Source organism: Bubalus kerabau, chromosome 13, assembly GCF_029407905.1.
Source record: "Bubalus kerabau isolate K-KA32 ecotype Philippines breed swamp buffalo chromosome 13, PCC_UOA_SB_1v2, whole genome shotgun sequence".
Classification (NCBI taxonomy): Eukaryota; Metazoa; Chordata; class Mammalia; order Artiodactyla; family Bovidae; genus Bubalus; species Bubalus kerabau.
Window position 1 is genome coordinate 13221928 of NC_073636.1, and position 14559 is coordinate 13236486.

General features: G+C 44.1%; 1 protein-coding gene across 7 annotated transcripts in view; it reads left to right on the plus strand.

Moving 5' to 3' along the window:
- Positions 1–922: 922 nt before the first annotated feature.
- Positions 923–14559, plus strand: part of TAF3 (TATA-box binding protein associated factor 3) — a 121912-nt gene continuing 108275 nt past the window's right edge. For 2 of the 7 annotated variants that reach the window (XM_055543508.1, XM_055543510.1), the window contains exon 1: positions 7138–7279. Coding sequence is in view for 4 of the 7 variants with exons in the window: in XM_055543504.1 (XP_055399479.1) it covers positions 1128–1293; positions 7037–7279 (409 nt within the window). In the remaining 3 variants the exon portion in view is untranslated. Of the gene's footprint in view, positions 1294–5343; positions 5622–7036; positions 7280–14559 lie in introns of those variants that run through there. The other 5 variants (XM_055543504.1, XM_055543503.1, XM_055543506.1 and 2 more) reach the window with 5 other exon arrangements.

Sequence of the window (14559 nt, forward strand, 5' to 3'; positions counted from 1 at the left end):
GGAAAATCCCATGGACGGAGGAGCCTGGTAGGCTGCAGTCCATGGGGTCGCTAAGAGTCGGACACGACTGAGCGGCTTCACTTTCACTTTTCACTTTCATGCATTGGAGAAGGAAATGGCAACCCACTCCAGTGTTCTTGCCTGGAGAATCCCAGGGACGGGGGAAGCTGGTGGGCTGCCGTCTCTGGGGTCGCACAGAGTCGGACACGACTGAAGCGACTTAGCAGCAGCAGCAGACGCTGGTGAAGGGAACACTGGCAAACTCTCGCCCAGCAGCATGCCACCCGTTTTTGTAAATAACATTTTATTGGAACCAGGGCTCCGATTTGAAAGAGGTAACCCGAGACAGGAAAGGGGCAGGGTAGTAGCTCGGATTTTTAAATAACTGTTAAAATACTAGTAATTTTCATTACGTTTTCTGCTGTCCCCTTAAATTGAAACCGGTGGTCAGCGCCACACAGGCCACACCTTACACCCCGCCCTATTGTGAAGAGTTGCCAATGACATGATTAACAGCTTGGACCTGATTTAATCTATACACTGGTAAACAGATTTTTTTTTTTTTTTAGCAGAGGCTTGATTAGATCCGCAACTGGAAGTTTCCACGCCCCTAAAGCCCACCCTTGCACTCACAGCCTCTCGGGTTCTCACTACTCTCTAACACCCACATCCTGGTTCCTTCTTCGGGCCCTGAACCACTGACGGTGCCCTCCCTGGTCCCCTCCGAGCGAGTACCCCAGGAGGCCCCAGGCACCTGCCTCCTCTGGCGCATCCCTCACCTGCTCCCCGCGCCGCCGTTTCCTGCATCCTTCCAGGCCCCAGAGTCAACACCGGGACCATCGCTCTGCTACAACGGGGCGGAGCTTCCGCATCGGCCCGCTCCGCACTCGGCTAGTGCTGCCTCGCCCCGGCGACCATCCAGCGGGAGGCGGAGCAAGCCCAAAATGGCGGCTCTCAGGCTGGCGCGCTCCGTGCTGCTGAGGCTTTGAGGTGGTCGCCGGGGGTCGGGGGGGGACGATTTCCCCGCCGCGGAGGCCCTGGAGGATGAATCGGGGGCCCTGCTAAGACTAGGCGGCGGAGGTGGAGAGAAGTGGCGGCACGGACTGCGTTGGAGTCCACGGAGCGGGATGTGCGAGAGTTACTCCAGGTCGTTGTTGAGGGTCTCGGTGGCGCAGATCTGCCAGGCGCTGGGCTGGGACTCGGTGCAACTGAGCGCCTGCCACCTTCTCACGGACGTGCTGCAGCGCTACCTGCAGCAGCTGGGACGGGGCTGCCACCGGTACTCGGAGCTGTGTGAGTACCGGGCTGGGGACGGGAGGCTGCCTGGCCAGTCACGAGTGACACCTCCGCGCTCCCCTGTGCTCTCCCGGCGTCCGGGAGGTGTTAGTCCTTCGCCCTCACCCCGCGATCGGGTGTCTTCTCGGCCCCTGACGCTCCTCCGCTCCCACTGCCCCTGGAAACTCGAGTCATCCCTCTGCTGCCTCTTCGCCAGCCGCTAACTTATCCCGCGTGCAGCAGGAGCCGGGTCCCCGCTCCCAGCTCCACACCCTCTGCCCTCCTCTCTGATCTGAACATCGGCCTTAATCATCGTCTCCTTTGGCAGCGTGCAGAACCCCCTGCAGAACGCCTTACAGCCTCTGTTAGTTTGGTCCTTTCCCTCCCCTTGCCCGCAAACTACTACAACTAGTTGTCACAGGCGCTCCGTCTACCGGCCGTTTCTTACAAGCCTGGCCGTTCTTCAGCTCCTGACAACACAGACTCGTTGACAGCTCTGCTGCGTTAGGGACACTGCCTCTTCTTTCTGCTTCTGTTCGTTTCAGGGGCAGCATCTCTGCGAACTTGGTCAGTTTCACTTATGTTCACTTTCACTTACATCTCAATTGATTTCCTCCTCCTCTGTATTTTTATGTCAGTGGTTATCAGAGTGTGCAAGAGAGATCATAGGCAGTTTACAAGGTTACCCAGGTAGTCTGGGCTACAGCAGATGGTTTTTAAGTGAATATCTGGTAGTATCTGCTCTTTAGTGGCTAAGTCGTGTCTGACTCTTTTGCGACTCCATGGGCTGCATCCCACCAAACTCTGCTGTCCATGGGGTTTCCCGGGCAAGAAGACTGACGTGGTTTGCCATTTCCTTCTCCAGGGGATCTTCCCCGGCGCAGTGACAGTCTGGCAGTCTCCTGCCTTAGCTGGCGGATTCTTTACCACGGGGCCAGGAGTATCTATAGCTGGTGGCATTTACAAAGTTGGAATGTTTAATAGGTGCAACACATCATCTCATTGATGGGAAGTCTGTGTGTGGAGAGGGAACTGACCCTCATTGAAGTTTTAGGGCATTATTTTTCAAGTGGTAAGCTGGAGAACTGGGTGAAGTGTTTCATGGAACATTTTGTTTTGTTAAGGTGGTTACCTCACTGAAAAATTGACACCCATGGATACACTTTACTTCTTAGGTCCCAATTTCCATTCCAACTTCCATGCTGCTGCTGCTAAGTCGCTTCAGTCGTGTCCGACTCTGCGACCCCAGAGACAGCAGCCCACCAGGCTCCCCCGTCCCATAGTGCTATCAAAATGACCTGTCAGTCACGCTATAACACAAATCTGACTGTGTCATTCTTAAAAATATTCCACTTAGTTACAGGCTGGGAATCCGAGCTCTCCAGCAGCACGCGCTTGCCTTTGTGAGCTCACATTTTCTTAGTCCAGTACTCTTGCCTGGAAAATCCCATGGACGGAGGAACCTGGTAGGCTGCAGTCCATGGGGTCCCTAGAGTTGGACACGACTGAGCGACTTCACTTTCACTTGTCACTTTCATGCATTGGAGAAGGAAATGGCACCCCACTCCAGTGTTCTTGCCTGGAGAACCCCAGGGACGGGGGAGCCTGGTGGGCTGCCGTCTGTGGTGTCGCACAGAGTCGGACACGACTGAAGCGACTTAGCAGCAGCAGCAGCAGCTGTCCTGTCACCCTTAGTCTGCAGCCATGCTGCTTGCTTTTCCTGAAACGCTTTAAGCCTGCCCTTCCTGCCTGCGTGCTGTTTGCTGGCATGTCCGTCACCCCCTGCCCACGGATAGTATGACTTCTGTTTTGAGATTCACTTAGGAAACTCATAATATCTCTTCTCATAATTCTGTGCATATTTCTGCCATGTTAACTGAACATCTTGTTTTTTTTTTTTAATATATTTATTTGGCTGTGCTGAGTCTTAGTGGTGGCACGCGGGGTCTTGGATCTTCATTGAGGCTTTTGGGACCTAGTTCCCTAATCAAGGATGGAACCTGGGCCCCCTGCATTAGGAGCTCGGAGTCTTAGTCACTGAACCACCAGGGAAGTCCCTGAATACCTATTTTGTAATCATCTGTGTATGACTCTCACCATCTCCTCTTCCCTCCCCAGGAGACAAATGTATTATATTTGTATTCAGTAACCTAGTATAGTGCCATAATATCATAGGCAGCCAGGAGATACTTGTTGAATAAATAACTGAACTGATAAGCCACCACCATGATAACTATTTAGTCGTTTAACTTTTTGAGTTTTAAAAATGTGTATCTTTGGACCGCTTGATTCACAGCCGTGTCAGATCTGCACTTGAAGCTGCCGAGTGGCTCGTTCACGGTTGTCTTGCATGCGCACCACCAGCGCATTGCTCTCTGCTCTTGCTTCATTTTCCTCCCTCCTCCCTTCCTGGCCCTTGAGTGAGTTTACTGTTACGGTGTGCGTGCTCCCGGTTATATTTTTTTCTCCCAAATTCCCTAAATGAGGATGGCTGTTCTGTACCTTTAGGTCAAAATATCCGCAGAATACATAGTTTCCTTTCCTGACACACAGAAACAGATGGGTGCTGGCGCTGCACGCAGCCAGGCGTCCTGGAGTCATGGGCTGAGCCTTGTTTTGCCTGCATGTGAACCTCGTGGGTAATTGCCCAGTCTCTGTAATGATTGTCTTACTTTTAGTGAGAATAGGATGATCCGGTTCATTACTCCCCATTGTGATCTGGTGACTTTTCAAAAATGCTACTTCCTGGTATACTTAACTGGTTACAGACTTTTCTAGGTTTTTTTTTTTTCTCCACTATTCTTATTTCAGACTGGAATTAGGTCCCCACTATGCAATCTTGTCTTCTGTTTCTGTATTTCTTTTGTCTTTCTGACACAATGTTTATTGAGCACCACTTATATATGTGCTACCTGATGGAGACGTAGGATTACTTAGGCATAATCCCTGCCCATAAGATGTGTTCAAGGGTGTCGAAATGTCAGTAAAAACAAAAGGATGGTATTTGTTCCTTTTACAAAAGATGCTCTTTCAGTAAAGCAAGTATCGGAAGTTACCATTAATTCAACAAATAGTACCTTTAAAAATTTCCCAAAGGTAACAATTTACCAAAGCACTCAGGAGCAGAAGTTTCCCTATGCACTCTATTGTACATTAAACAATGTGTCAGTTCAGTTCAGTTGCTCAGTCGTGTCTGACTCTTTGCGACCCCATGAATTGCAGCACACCAGGCCTCCCTGTCCATCACCAACTCCTGGAGTTCACTCAGACTCACGTCCATCGAGTCTGTGATGCCATCCAGCCATCTCATCCTCTGTCGTCCCCTCCTCCTCCTGCCCCCAATCCCTCCCAGCATCAGAATCTTTTCCAATGAGTCAACTCTTCGCATGAGGTGGCCAAAGTACTGGAGTTTCAGCTTCAGCATCATTCCTTCCAAAGAAATCCCAGGACTGATCTCCTTCAGAATGGACTGGTTGGATCTCCCTGCAGTCCAAGGGACTCTCAAGTCTTCTCCAACACCACAGTTCAAAAGCATCAATTCTTTGGCGCTCAGCCTTCTTCACAGTCCAACTCTCACATCCATACATGACCACAGGAAAAAGCATAGCCTTGACTAGACGGACCTTTGTTGGCAAAGGAATGTCTCTGCTTTTGAATATGCTATCTAGGTTGGTCATAACTTTCCTTCCAAGGAGTAAGCGTCTTTTAATTTCATGGCTGCAGTCACCATCTGCAGTGATTTTGGAGCCCAGAAAAATAAAGTCTGACACTGTTTCCACTGAAAGTAGTGCACGGTATCGGCAGTAACTGCAGAAGATATACAGAGACGGAGAGACGCATGCGCAATCTGGGTTCCAGGGCCGGCTTCACACCGAAGACGAGATTTAAGTTGAAGCGTGACACACAGTGGTGCGAGGTGGGGAGCACGCCAAGTAGAAGAAAAGCATAACCTGAGATAACAAAGTGGGATTCAGTGAGGCGGCCAGCTTGGCATATGTAACCACTTCATTTGGAAGGTGCTAGAGAGAAGTGTTCGGAGAAGGCAATGGCACTCCACTCCAGTACTCTTGCCTGGAAAATCCCATGGACGGAGGAGCCTGGTAGGCTGCAGTCCATGGGGTCGCTAGGAGTTGGACACAACTGAGCGCCTTCACTTTCACTTTTCACTTTCATGCATTGGAGAAGGAAATGGCAACCCACTCCAGTGTTCTTGCCTGGAGAACCCCAGGGACGGGGGAGCCTGGTGGGCTGCCGTCTCTGGGGTCGCACAGAATCGGACACGACTGAAACGACTTAGCAGCAGCAGCAGCAGCAGCAGAGAGAAGTGTTAAATGGAGAAAAATCAGGTGAGGGAGGGACTTCACAGATAGAGGCAGGAAACACTGCACACTGTGCAGGGGGAGGATGCTGAAAGTGATACTTGAAGACAGTTGCGCTGTCGGTGAAATGCACTAGAGATGCACTGGGGAGGGCTTGAAGCTGTAATGAGATGGGAGAGTGGGGATGGAGTGAGAGGGGAAGTGCCGAAAGCCAGGGCCCACAAGGATGGTGCAGGGGGAAGGACTGGAAGGACTTGGGCTGAAACTGCACAAATGTGGAGGAATTCAAGAGGATCACATTTTTTTAGAGTGAGAAAAGAATAGTGCTTTTAATAAGGATCAAAAAGTTGAAAATGCCTGCCTGTCATTAAGGGGAAGAACAAGTATTCATTTTATGTATTCTCTCTTTTTTATACATCCTAAAAGTAACCTGTACTTGTACAGAAATTCAGACTACAACATTCTTGAAGTTAGATGCGAGTCTCATGCTTCAGTTCTTCCCTTCCCCGTCTGCTGCTTTCAGCCCTGTAACCTGTTAAAGTTGAATGTGTATCTTTCCAGAAGTTTTCTGAGTGGGTGTTAGCAAACATGCCTAGTTTTTGCAAACTGTGTATTATTATTTTCCATTTTACATCATGATTTAATTTCAGGTAAACTGAATTTGATATGATTATAGGAGATTATAGTAAAAAAAAAAAGAATATCAGAAATCTGGAACTGGAATTTTCATAGGAGTTTTAAAAAATGTAGAGACCTTAAGTTCTGCTAAGAGCAGGCAGAGAAGGAACCTCCTTTTCTAAAGAGAATCTCACTATATCTAATGCTTTATCGGTTTATCTCTACCCATTTTATATAGTATCTTCTAAATACATTTAAAATGTATATTTATATTGCCTGTATGGTCTAAGTCGTGTCAACACATTTTCTTAGATTTAAAAAAATTTGATTCAGTGGTATAATCATTCAGCAGATGTTTATGGAGTGCCAGCTGTATGCCAACCACTGTTGTAGTTTCCAGCATTGTATCACTAACAGAGAGAAAATGGAATGGACATTTACCTAGCTCAGCATTCTACATATTTGATAAAAAATTATAACAAACATTTACTTTGTGTCAGCCAGTGTTCCAGGTGCCCTTGACCATCTTGAGTTACTTTTGAATTTAGTTCTGTACTGGCTGGTTGTTAGTGTGAATTGTCTGTGGTGTTCTGGCTGGTCATCAGATTGTATTTAAATTGATTTTCAGAGTCAGCTTTCTAATATTTAAACAATATGATGTTCTGTTGAAACTCTATTCAACTCTTTCCAATAACTGAGTCCTAAGTATATAGTATATTTGTTTCTGAGCTGCATATTTACCTAATACTTTTTATCTTAATGCCTTAAAAGATATTCATGGAATTTTCTTAAAATTATTTGCTCTGCTTTTGACTTTGTTTCAGATGGCCGGACAGACCCAATTTTGGATGATGTTGGTGAAGCTTTCCAACTCATGGGGGTTAGTCTTCATGAACTAGAAGACTACATCCACAATATTGAACCTGTCACTTTCCCACACCAGATCCCTTCATTTCCTGTTAGCAAGAACAACGTCCTTCAGTTTCCTCAACCCGGAAGTAAAGATGCAGAGGAGAGAAAAGAGTACATCCCCGATTACATGCCACCCATTGTGTCTTCTCAAGAAGGTTTGTGGGGGGTTTTGTTTCTTGCTCATGTATTTGTAACTATTTTAATGGGTGTTTAATCTGCTTAGGTTTTCTAACTGAATTATATAAAACGTTATGCTAACATATAAATTCTGGAAATGCGATAAAAATATTTTAATATTACTTACAAATTGTTCTAACCTTTAAGGCAACAAACTTGCAGCCGGCCTCAGCAGGCAGAGGCCTGGAATCATCAAGGCATTCATTTCCTTTGTAAACTTTAAGTAGGGGAGAACCAAAGGTGACCTCAGAGAGAAGCCTGTCAGGAGACATAGTAAATGAGAATGGGATATTCAGTAAATGAGAAAAGCTTTGAAGCATAAAATTGGGGTGGTTCTCCCCATTTACTGTAGACGTGAGTTGGATGATACTGGAAACAGTGTGTGAACATTCGCTAATATTATGTAGATTTATCTGTATCTTTATGATGAGTAGAAATATTTACGTTTGGTCACACAGAATTTTTATTGCAAAATAATACCTACTCAGGCATAGTCAATCCTTGAAGAGTTTCTTTTTTCCTGCATGATTTTACATGTTGATCTTCTAGTTTCACTAAGATTCTAAAGAGATACATATGTAATTTGTGGTCTGTAATGCAGGTACAAAACATTTTTTCTTGTTAAAAAATGGAAAAGTTGCAATTTTTTTATTTTTTAAAATTCTAAAACCATAGATGTGCTTCAGGATAATGCAAATGATGGCAGAAATAGCTTTATAACTTTTTTTATTAATGTGCAGTTCAGTGGCTTTAAGTGCATCGACCTGTTATTGCACCAGCACCACTGTTCACCTCCAGAACGTTTTCGTCTCTAACGCTGTAACCATTGAACAATAACTGCTCATTGCCCCCTCCCCTCAGCCCTTGGCAGCCACCATTCTATTTTCTGTCTACAAATTTGACTGCTCTAGGTATTTCATGTAAGTGGAATTCTGCATATCTTTATCTGGCTTGCTTCACTTGGCATAATGTCTTCAAGATTCATCCATGTTGTAGCAAGTGTCAAAATTTCCCTCCTTAATTTTAAAGGCTGAACTATACCTCATTGTGCATATGAAGCCACATTTGTTTTCCATCCATTTTTTGATGGCTGCTTGGGTTGTTTCTACCTTTTGGCTGTTGTGAATAATACTGCTATGAAGATTGCAAATACTTGATGCCCTGCTTTTCAGTTCTTTGGGGTCTATACTCAGAAGAGGAATTGCTGGATCATATGGTAATTCTAGATTGTTTGAGGAACAGTTTAGACATGGAAAACTATCATAGCTTTCTGGTTTGAGTCCCTTGGAAAAAGACTCTACTTGACAGCTTAGCGCTTGTCTACTTAAAGTTCTTAGAGATTCAGTCCTGACTGAAGGCAGCAGTCAGTTTCATCAGTAAAAGTGATACAAAGCATGCCTTCAGTAGGTGTTCTTGAACCAAGTTCAATTAAGCGTCGTTTGTAGGGTCTTGCCTATAGAAGTTCCTTGTTTGTCCTCCTTTCCTGACTAATGGTACATTAACAGCACGGCTTGGAAATCTTCACACTTGGAAATCAGTCATTCCCAGTGTTCCTCAGTAGCTGCTAAGAATCTGTCTCCTCCACACCTTTGAATTTATTTGTATTTGTAACCTTTATTACCTTGGAGGCTGTCTTACTGTTTGTAACCCCCTGTGTAAAGGCGTTCTGTTTAAACCCCTCATTCCCTAATGTCTGTGTTCTTGATCTTAGAAACTTATATTTGTTACAGCTTCTCTAAGCACATATTTATTTTAATAACAAATGAATTTCAGTATTAACATCATCAAAGGAGGGTTTCTTGGGCTGAGGCCTGGTACTAACTGTGTTGAAAAGAACCCCTCTTCATGAAAGTAGCATTAAGTTAGTCTGTGATGTGTCCTCTTGTACTTTAAGAATAGCCTTTGTATGGCTCTGAAATTTTTTTTAGATGAAATGCCACTTAGAAGTATACAAGTATGCTTAAAATGCTACTTAGAATACACAAAATTTGAAATTGTGCTCAGAAAACATGAATGGTCATCAAATAATGGGAGAAAACGGAAGGCATTACGTAGGAGGAAGCTGAAGGGAAGACACTGTTGTGAGTCAGTGGCACATTAGTGATTCTCAGAGTGATTCGTGTATCATCAGGGAGTTAGACACTGCTCAAGTGTAACAGCAAGACTGTGTGTGTTATCAATTGGTATGTGTTTGAGCTGGAACTACTGTCTTCTCCATATAAAGAGTTATATAGTCCATTTTCTCTGTGTACTTTGGAGCTTTCTAAGTCTGTTTTGTAGTTTTCATATCATTTTGCCTCCCGTTCAACCTCCTGTTTAGTAGTTAGATTGTTTAAATTGTTTTCTTTTTTTTTTTTTTAATTTGAATTCAGGTTCAATTAATCTCACTTCCTGGTTCACACACAGATTCCTCTCTGGTCATTGCATGGCCTGCATTTATTAATTTGGAGAGTTAATTATTTTTAATATTGTAATAAACCCTAATAAGCTCACTACTCAGAACCAAAGCTGCTGCTGCTGCTGCTAAGTCACTTCAGTCGTGTCCAACTCTGTGTGACCCCATAGACGTCAGCCCACCAGGCTCTCCCGCCCCTGGGGTTCCCCAGGCAAGAACACTGGAGTGGGTTGCCATTTCCTTCTCCAATGCATGAAAGTGAAAAGTGAAAGTGAAGGCGCTCAGTCAGTTCCGACTCTTAGCGACCCCATGGACTGCACCCTACCAGGCTCCTCCGTCCATGGGATTCTCCAGGCAAGAGTACTGGAGTGGGGTGCCATTGCCTTCTAGGACTTTGATTATAGTCTGTGCTTACCTTCTTGTTTCGTTTTTATGACACTCAAATTATATACAATGAAATTCTCTCAAAGTGATATGGTTATCATGTTTAAATACTGCCAAGGAAATGTAGTTAAGATAGCAGATTTGTACTGGGTAGTGAAGGAGAGTGAAAAATGATTCAGTGGTTTTAGCTACTGACTGCTCTCTGAAATTACAATAGTAAATTTTTGAGTTTCTCTTCTGGATTATTTGAAGCAAATGAAGAATCTTATGTTATTTGAAGTTTCTGCAATAGAAATTATAAACATTCTAGGAGGAAAATAATGTAAGCCTTGACCACTTCTTTTTCCAGCTAACACTTGTGGATTTTCTAAGGAGCAGAAATATTGCTGAATCATATAATGTGCATATTACTCATAAGGATATAGTAATGATAGGCAGTGCAATAAGGTGCTTATTTAAAACCTTTTATTCAGGGAAAAGAACATAAAATACAGTCTTGGTTACTCAGTTTTTAATACAGCCACACAAGTCAACTTAGTAAGTCATTTACAACCTGAAGTCTTTTTCTTCCACTGCACAGCACATTGGAAGGTATCTAGTATTCTGGTTAGTGGTGCACAGTGTGCTACAGATGTGAACAACTTTGATAATAACATCTGTTCACCAAGTTTTTTGTTTTATTTTCCTAAGAGCCACAGGTATGGTCAGACTTTGGTCATAAAATCTTACTAGCAAAGTTCTGTCATGGGGCTACCCTCTTATCAATCTTTCAACCTGCTTCATGTTAAAAAAAGAGTGTGGGGACTCCCTCTGGTGATCCAGTGGTTAAGACTTTGCCTTCCAATGCAGAGGGTGTGGGTTCAGTCCCTGGTTGGGGAACTGTAGAAGAAACCTGGGCTTCATGGAGCCATTTAGCTGTGATTCAGTTTGTTACTGAGTTTACAGTCTCACAAAGTCACTTTGCCTTTCCCAATGTCATTTCCATCATCTGTAAGGCAGGTATATAATACCTGCCACGAGAGTGATGGTGAGGACTGAGGGAGAGATTCTGTAAGACATTTACATAAAATAGGACAGTGCGTAACACGTAATAACGCATGTTGGTCCCCTTCCCATCTTGCTACTTCACTCTTGAGGAATTTCCTTTTCCCTTGAAGGACAATATACATTTGAGGAAGTGACTCAACAATAAGAATAAATCTAAAACAGTGTTAAGCACATGCTTAGAGGCTAAGGAGACACAGACTTAATAGCTGGGTTGGGGTGTGTGCTTGATGGAGGAGCTCTCTGACTGTCAGCTGTGTGAAGATGGGGTGGGAGAAGATGAGAGACGAATTCCTACCTGTTATAACTGATTATGTGTTTACAAGTGAAACCTCTTTGAAAGGATATTATAAATGTACATCCTGCACACACTGTTACAGTTCTGATGGCCAGTACCCAGTGTGTTTTACCCAAGAACACTACCCACCTGCCAGCCCACCATATGTATTTTCAGATTCACAACAGTAACATATTTTTCTTTTCCTGTTTTATTTGCCAAGGAATGTGTGAAAAATAGCATTCTCTTTCAGAGTCATTGTTTGGTTCTCAAAAGTATGGTCAATAAATCACTGGTCTTCTAGGTGATCTGTTGATTGGTACATAATATTTGAGAAGGAAAAAAGAAATAGAAACCATTTACTCTGCTTTACTTATTGCAAGAAACTTAACAACCTCAAACTAGGAAACTTGGTCAAGATACTGTGATGTTGCTACTTTTAGGGCTTTAAAAAATTTTTAAGTTAACTTTCTTTGAATAGATTTAGATTTATAGGAAAATCCGGTACCCAGTTTCATGTAATATTAATATATTACTGTGGGATGTTTGTTATGGTTAATGAACCAACGTTGATACATTATTATTATGCATTATTAATGTCCATTATCTTTAGTTTTTACCTAATACCCTTTTTCTGTTCCATCTGTATCATATGCCGTGTCTTCTTAGGCTCTTGTTGACTCTGACAGATTTCAAACTTTCCGTTTCTGATGACCATGACAGTTTTGAGGAGTATTGGTCAGAGGTATATAGGTGCCCCTCTGTTGGAATTTGTCAGGCTTTTCTCATGATTGCACTGGAGTGGCAGGTTTTGGGTGAGGAAGACCACAGTTGTGAACTGCCATTTTCATCGTATTAATGGTACATCCTATCAACACGAGTGATCACAGTTGATGCTGACCTTGGTCGTGTGGCAGAGGTAGTGTTTCTCGGTATGTCCATTCTGAAGGTGCCCTCTTTTCTCTCTTCCCACATTGTCACCTTTGGAAAGAATCCCCTGTGCTTAGACCGCTGTTAAGGAGTAGGAAGTTATACTTTCCCCCTTTAAAGGTGGAGTATTTCCACAAATTAAACTCTTCTGCAGAAATTGTTTGAAATTCTTATGCATTTGTCTCTTCTCTCCCAGGGCTTATTTTATGAAGCACTTTCAAAAATAAACATTTATAGGTTCAGAATAATTTTTAAAAGTAACACAAGCATGTTGGGAAAAAAAAATACTGTCCAAGTATATTCAGTATAAAACGAAAGGTCTTCCTCATCTTCCTCATACTCTCATTCGCCAAGAGTAATGTGTTTAAGGTATGAATCCTTCTATGTCTCTTAATAGGAAATGTTGTGACTCAAGGGTATGTGTCCAGTTCAGTTCCTACCATTTGTCTCTCAAGCTGTTGCTATCTGACTTCCTCCATCCTTCTCATGAAGTCGCTCTCATTGAGATCACCAAGTACCACCTGACTGGTTGACTTAAAGGCAGTGTTTATCCTTATTTACTGATGTATTTTTTTTGAGGAGTGGGTATAGCTTAGTGAATTATTACAAAGCAAATACCTTTATAAAGGGCTTCCCTGGTGGCTCAGTGGTAAAGAATCTGCGTGCCAATTCAGGAGATGCAGGTTCGGTTGCTGGGTTGGGAAGATCCCCTGGAGAAGGGAGTGGCTACTCACTCTAGTATTCTTGCCTGGAGAATCCCATGGACAGAGGAGCCTGGCGGGCTATAGTCCATGGGGTCGCAAAGAGTCGGCTTAGTCAGCTTAGCAACTAAACAACAAGCAAATACCTTTTAACCACCTCCCATTTCAGTGCCCAGAACTTTACCAGCCACTCCAGAGCCCCGCCGTGTGCCCACCCCTCTCTTTTCCACTTTTCTCGCTTTATTATAGGGAATGCTGCTGCTGCTGCTGCTAAGTCGCTTCAGTTGTGTCCGACTCTGCGCGACCCCAGAGACGGCAGCCTACCAGGCTCCCCCGTCCCTGGGGTTCTCCAGGCAAGAACACTGGAGTGGGTTGCCATTTCCTTCTCCAATGCATGAAAGTGACAAGTGAAAGTGAAGGCGCTCAGTTGTGTCCGACTCTAGCGACCCCATGGACTGCAGCCTTCCAGGCTCCTCCGTCCATGGGATTTTCCAGGCAAAATTACTGGAGTGGGGTGCCATTGAATACTGCTTTGTTTTTCTTAATAGTTTTATCAGTCGAATGTGTATCCCTAGATGCTTTAATTTCCTTTCACATCCACCACGGTTTTTTTTTTTAACTTCTCGTATCTTTTAGGTTTCTTTTAATCTACAGGCCCACTTCTAATTCCCTGCCCCCGCCTACTCCCTTTTCCCCCTTACAATGTATTGTATTTGTTGAGGAGCCTGGAGTGTTGGACTTTAGGATTTCCCACGGTCTGGATTTGCTATGTACTCTGTACTATCAGTGGTGCAGTTCACTGTGTTCTTTGAAATTGGCAGCAAGGATCTATAAGGACTGATAAGACTTCGTTTCCCTGCCTCTGGCAAGACAGATGTGGGTTTGTATCTATAGTGTAAGTTTTTGAGTTAGAGTTTTAAAATACATGGGTGTCTCCAGCTTTGCATTCAGCCCTTAAGTAGAGGTACATATATTTCAGAGCGGAGAGTAGAGGTTCCAGCACACACAGCTGTGATGGACTCTACTTTACACTGGACCAGGCCAGGATTCTAACGGAGAAGGCAATGGCACCCCACTCCAGTACTCTTGCCTGGAAAATCCCATGGATGGAGGAGCCTGGTGGGCTGCAGTCTATGGGGTCGCTAGGAGTCGGACACGACTGAGTGACTTCACTTTCACTTTTCACTTTCATGCATTGGAGAAGGAAATGGCAACCCACTCCAGTGTTCTTGCCTGGAGAATCCCAGGGGTGGGGGAGCCTGGTGGGCTGCCGTCTATGGGGTCACACAGAGTCGGATATGACTGAAGCGACTTAGCAGCAGCAGCAGGCCAGGATTCTCTTCCTGGTTGGAATGTTTTTCCTTTAATCTTTCGGGATTTATGAAAGTAAGAGCACACTTGCAATGTTAAAGTAGTTTGTGTGCTTCTAAATAAGCAAAGTATCTAATGCCTTAGGAAAGTATCTAATTAAGTATTAATTAGATTCTTAATTAGAAAGTATCTAATTAAGTATCTAATTAAGCATTT